The 7,150-nt window shown below is 30.7% G+C and overlaps 1 protein-coding gene across 1 annotated transcript in view; it reads right to left on the reverse strand.

Moving 5' to 3' along the window:
* LOC145266487 (uncharacterized) overlaps positions 1-2,649 on the reverse strand; it is a 113,859-nt gene extending 111,210 nt beyond the window's left edge. The window contains exon 1 of the mRNA XM_080122206.1: positions 2,104-2,649. Coding sequence (XP_079978332.1) covers positions 2,104-2,158 — 55 coding nt within the window. The 5' untranslated portion in view covers positions 2,159-2,649. The remainder of the gene's footprint in view (positions 1-2,103) is intronic.
* Positions 2,650-7,150: the final 4,501 nt, after the last annotated feature.

Consider the following 7,150-nt stretch of genomic DNA (forward strand, 5'->3'; position numbering starts at 1 on the left):
AAATGTATATTTGCGCATGCATGGATGATAAACCGTTCGCCAACTTACGGCTATTAAGTTCCTTTTTGTTCAATCCTGTTTTCTTAGCAGCTATTTCATTTTTACCGACTAAAACATATTAATTTTGTTCGTCATATATCAAGTTTTAAGTCTGTACTCCAAAAATTGAAAGAAGAGTTCGGCAAAGACAGTTCTGCACACAGACTGGCATATTCAGAATGTGAGAGGTTATATATAATAAATTCCACTGCAAAACAACGTCGCAGCCCAACAAAAGCAATGACAGTCAACGAACCGGAAGTCTAAGATTCGAGTTTCGCCCTCATTTGGGCTCATCAGTTAGACCCATCCGAACTCAGGATACGAAACCCGAGCCTCTTGCATGCGAGGCAAGCACTCTATAAACTGAGCAAACGAACCGCACACAAGAATTCCTATTAACCAACACAGATCAAGCCCAAATGAGGGCGAAACTCGAGTCTTGGACTTCCGGTTCGTTGACTATCATGGCTCTTGTGGGCTGCGACGTTGTTTGGCTGTGGAATTTATTATATATATATATATATATATATATATATATATATATATATATATATATATATATATATATATATATATATAATCTTTCGTATAACTCGACAAAACTTCTGTCTCTCACTGCGGTCCTGGATATGACCTTAAACTATATCCGATGGTGAGGCCCCAGCTTGCGAGCTTGGGGGAGTGTGGAGCCACCCCTTAATTGCCATCGCCCCCAGCTCCATTCTGACCCAGAATGGTAGTACCTGTTAGGGTCCTAACTATGGATGAAATGGAAATAAAATCAAATATATTCTCTTAAAAACTTTTTCTTCAAAATCACTGAAACGGGTTGATATGCCGTAAAACAAAAAACAAAAACTAACTGTCTCTCATTGCATTACAGAACGCTTAAACTATCAACAGGTACATATATACAACATTTAGAAGAAAGTAATTCACTATCAAGTTTCTATGAATAAAAATTAAATTGTGTTGGATATAAGTATATTATCTATTGACAAGATAATATAAAATAATATTGTAAAAAAATGAAATTTACGTTCGAAAATATTGCTTTTATATGTAAAATATTATTTATATACACATATACTGTGAAACACACACACACAAACACACACATACATACATATATATATATATATAAAGATTATATATAATACGAAATTTGGAGACAAAATGGAAAATTAGTTTATGAAATAAGGAATAATCAAGTAAACATATTACTAGAAATAATGATATAAATATGTAATTAAATCAGTATCAAGATCAATTGCTATGATGTAAAATTTTAAATGAATCGAGCGAACCGTTTAATTACATGATTTTGTCCTTATTTCTCCTAGTTTTTGGCTCGTCCACTTATCATAAACTACTAAATATATATATATATGTATATATATATATATGTATATATATATATATATATATATATATATACATATATATAATGTTAATATGTCCACTTCTGCTTTTACAATAGTAACTTCAAAGTTATAAAGAGTATATAAGGCATGAACACGATGTTTTTATATTTAATATTTTAGTTTTATATTTCGGTCCTAGCTCTAAATCATAAAATGCAGCGAAATAAAGTTTTATTTCGCTGCATTTTGTGATCAAGAGGAGAGGACCACTAAAATATAAAAATAAAATATTAAATATAATAGACAACAACATCGTTTTTATCAAAAAAAAATCAAGAGATCATAAACTTTGCATTAGGATATGTGTTTCGTTGTTATACGACTCATCAGCGTGGTTTATCATAAGGGAATTCTAAAGCGAGCCCTTCATTGTCTACAGTTTGGTTTTGAATTTCGCTACTTTCCGCACCACTGATGAGTCATATAGACGCGGAATATGTATCCAGAGACACATGTTGCATGGCATTGTTTAGGCTAAATTATTCCCACCCGCATATAATGCTTTCCGTTTAAGAGTCTGGCATGGAAATAAATAAATACACATACACACTCACTTATATATAAATATATAAAGAGAGATAGAAAGATACATATATAGAGGGGTGGTATGTCTCTTAAAGAAAAGTTCAATTCCTACCTTGTTTAAACTGTAGAGAGAGTAGTAGACATGCAACTGTAAGGATTAAGTTCATCTTTGCGGGCACTTTTCTTCGGTGTCTGCGATGTGTCTCTTTTTGTGCGGCGAGCGTCTCCCCTTCTTTACACAATGTTCGCGACGCTCAGGTCGTTCTGTCTCTATCAGTTCGTCCCTTCTTTATGACTAGTTTAAATATTTTTATTGTTATAATAAGTTATGTCTGATATATTACGTGCACAAGTGCGTGCTTTTTTGTCTGTATGCGCGTGTGTATACGTGATTGCGTGTTTTTATATATACATATATATATGTATTTCTATATGTGTACGTGTGTATGAGCACCTGCGCCCGTTTCGACTTACTCGTAGTGTTCTTGTCGGGGTATTTTTTCAAAGTTGCGCAGTCGTTCCGTGCGTCCTTACTAAAGAGGCGCTTCGGCAAATATGGCTGTCGACGGTGACGTGCGCCACCGTTATATATCTTCGCGCGGAAAAATGACTCCTTCTTTTCTCCCTCTTCCTCGCCATTTGATTTCCACACGCTTTTAGCTACTTTCTTTTTTTTTCTATTTTCTTTTTTACTGTTTTCTTTTTCAAGTTTTTCTTTTTTACTATTTTCTTTTTCAAGTTTTTATTCCATTTTCATCGGATCAGTTTTGTTCAGTTGTGGTTGTGCGTTTATAATTTGCTCGCTTTTTTTGTATTACTTATAAATGTTTTACCTTATTAATTCCCTCAATCATAATATATTAATAAACTTATTACATTATTATTATTATTATCATTATTATTATTATTATTATTATTATTATTATTATTATTATTATTATTATTATTATTATTATTATTATTAACTTAATGATATCGGAGATTACACAGTTGAAAATATAGGAGGTGTTGTCTGAAAGTAGAGTAACCATAAATCTTCGTCAACGTAATAATAATAATAATAATAATAATAATAATAATAATAATAATAATAATAATAATAAGAAGAAGAATAAGAAGAATGATAATGATAATAATCATTATTATTAATATTAACATTTTATTATTATAATTTTAAATAACAGTAGTAAAAAACAAAAATGTTTATTTCTTTATATAAAAAAATTATATATATATAAATGTATGTATGCATATATATATATATATATATATCTGAAAAGATAATTAGTTAAAACAATTCAATAATAACGCTACGCACGGATATAAAATGAATAGAAATTGCATTATTATTATTATTATTATTATTATTATTTTATTTTTATTATTTTTATTATTATTATTATTATTATTATTATTATTATTATTATTATTATTATTATTATTATAATTATTAATCGTTCTGCGGAATCTGTAAAAATCTGAGTTATGAAGGTAGGCGGAAAATAACTGATTCCGTTAAATTATAAACACGGTTGTGGGTTTGACGATGCTTATATGGGTGGGGCAGTCAAAATAGTGGGAATAAATAGGGAGGATCAGGGGGATGGAACTACTGGTGTTGCTTTATACACATACTCACACACTCATACACACACATGCACATATGTATTTATGTATGTGTTTGTATGTATGTATGTATGTATGTGTGTATGTATGTATGTCTGTATGTATGTATGTATGTATGTATGACAGTCAAGGATAAGATTATCCTCGATGATAGTCGGTTTATCATACGGTCGGGTTTCGAATCTCAGTATAGAAACACCCACGACATTGACCCGCACGTGAGTGCAGTTATACGACGTCTACTGTGTATGCGTGTATATATATATATATATATATATATATATATATATATATATATATGTATATATATATATGCTCACTGTATAGCTTGAAAACATATTTATGACAATTAAGATGCAAAGAAGCATTCGTGTTACATCGCCGTACAAAATCGCCAATACACAAATGCTCTCTTACTACGAATCTAAACTCACGTATTAAGCATTGTTGAATTACATACTAAAAATCTGTGCACAACTAAATACATAACTTTACAGCAGTATAACTTTATACATCAAATCACACAAACACACACACACACACGCATATAAATACATACACACACGCATACACACACGCATATAATATATATATATATATATATATATATATATATATAATCTGGGTAGTTTTCAAAAATATTTATGTACAAAATTCAAAAAATAATTTTGTTAAGCATATAGCCTGAAGAATATTTTTTGGAACAAAATAAAAACGTATTTTTTCATCGCCTTTGCTTTGTAATTTCTACAATACTTGTAAATTACATAAATTTCACACAGGACAAGCAAATACTGAAGCAAGGACTGTTGAGGTAATAGTGTATTATCTTATTAGTACATGCATAGGGAGGAAACATTATATATATATATATATATATATATATATATATATATATATATTAGCCAAAGTACCCGTCGTTGACTAGGTTCAAAAATAGCCTACGGAAAATGGACGCTGATTTATGAAAGCATGATAGGTTATGAAAAGGAAGGGTTGTAAAAAGATAGCTTCGAATTTGGGGGTATCAAAACCAAAGCAAAATATGATGAAAGTAAAAATAAAATAGATAAACCCCATAATTTATTATACCATACCTGTTCCCACTGAAATACTTATCACAATATTCTGTGGATCTATATTAAAAAAACGCTGTTAAACTTTGTGACATATTTACATTCTATGGAGATCAGGTGCGAACGAACACCCCATAATTTTATTATACCATATTTCTTCAAACTGAAACATAATTATCAAAGTATACTTACGCAGATAGATATGAAAAGTCTTTTATTAAAGTTTGTACCTATTTCCATTCTATGGAGGCCAGGCACGAACGCAGACCCCACAATTTTATTATACCACCTCTATTTAAGTTAAAAATACTTATCAAAGTATTCTTATATACATCTATGTCAAAAATACTTGTAAATGTTTTTTTTAATTTAATTTTTTTTATTTCCATGCTTTGTGAACCAGGCGCGAACACAGACCCCAAAATCTTAATGAACCACCGTTCTACCAGTTCCTGTGTCTCGATGCATCATCTATCATTATACGTGATCAGTTTTCTATAATAGTCAACCATATAGGAGCCTATTCGTGACAAGACACACACACAAGCACACACACACAAACACACACACAAATGTTCAGCTTTATATTATATATATGTATATACAGATAGATAGATAATATATGTATATCTCATACAATTTTATGTCTTATTTTGTATTTAAAGTACTTTTCATCCCAATTCTCGAGGACTAAAAATTCGTATATTATATGGGAATATGAAAATATCTGCACACACACACACACAAACACACACACACACACACACACACACACACATATATATATATATATATATATATATATATATATATATATATATATATACTATAATAATTAAATACCTACAGACACTAGTCTTTCATACTTTCGGGAATCATCAGTGCAGTGTATCGCGATTAACACCAATCGACATATTCGAACCCGGCGACACACGCAATCTAGGGCTTGATTAACAAGGACCGTATCATTGCGGCTATCGTTAACCGCGTGAAATAACGTTGAAATTTAGTTGAAATACATATATATGGGTATGCATATACATGTTTTATTTTAAAATGTAATTTACGTCTATCAGAATGATCTAATCATTTTTTGATAGTCTATGCTAAATTGACCAACTTAATTCAACTGAAAGTGCTTAATGATAAGAACCGAGTTTCTTCAAGTGACTGATTTAATTATTTTCTATAATAATTATATATATATATATATATATATATATATATATATATATATATATATATATACAGAGAGAGAGATACATATAAATATATATGCTTATACATGTATACATATATTTATATACACACACATATATATACATATATATACATACACACATATATATACATATATATATACACACACACACACATATATATATATATACATAAATCCCATGCGCGCGCACACACACACATACACATACACACACAAATATATATATATTATTCATACCCCCCCTTGAAAATTGAGTTTATTAGGTGTAACTTTGTAAGAATTTATTGTTTACGTCCATATTGATACATATTCTTAATAAACCTCTTCTGATCATTTTCGTCATTTTAAAATCTCAGGATACTTGTAATAAAAGAAATATACAGCTATTTATAAAATCTGCAATGTTCAAAAATAATCATACCCCCTTATTTTTTCAGTATTAATCGAGTTTCTGACTGTTTGTTTCCTGTTTGATTCTTATTTTGAATGCTTTTATACAACCTTTGATTAATTTCATTGCGTTTTTTGCATTTTTTCAGAAATTAAAATGATATCAACCGAAAACCAATAAAAGAATAAAAATTATTAGAATGGGGAAGAAAAAAGAGCTTAGTAATGATCTTAGGACTAAAATTGTGAATTCACATAAGGATGGTTTCGGTTACAAGTCAATTTCCAAGAAATTTGAGGTCCCTACAGCAACAGTACAGAGCATCATCAAAAAATTCCAGAGCCACCACACAACAAACAACTTGATTGGTAGAGGAAGGAAAAGGAAACTGTCTGCTAGAGCCACCCGGAATATTGTAAGAAGTGTTAATGCAAATCCAACCACCACTACTAAGGACATTTTAGAAAATCTGGAGTTTTCTGGCATAAAAATATCAAGGCAAACATTGCAAAGGACTCTGCATGAAAATGGTCTGAAAGGAAGAAGACCAAGAAGGACTCCATTGCACACCGGAAAACACCTTGCAGCACGTCTAAAGTTTGCTAGGACCCATGTGAATTCTCCAGAGTCCGTTTTCTCAAGTATTTTGTGGACTGACGAAACAAAAATTGAATTGTTTGGCCATATGGATGCTTCTTACGTTTGGACGAAGAAAGGAGAAGCTTACAACCCAAAGAACACCATACCCACGGTGAGACATGGTGGTGGTAGCCTAATGTTTTGGGGCTCCTTTTCGGCTAGTGGTCCAGGTAGTTTGGTCAAGATAGATGGAACCATGAAGAAG

This window comes from Euprymna scolopes, chromosome 41, assembly GCF_053919585.1.
Source record: "Euprymna scolopes isolate OS-2025 chromosome 41, ASM5391958v1, whole genome shotgun sequence".
Classification (NCBI taxonomy): domain Eukaryota; kingdom Metazoa; phylum Mollusca; class Cephalopoda; order Sepiida; family Sepiolidae; genus Euprymna; species Euprymna scolopes.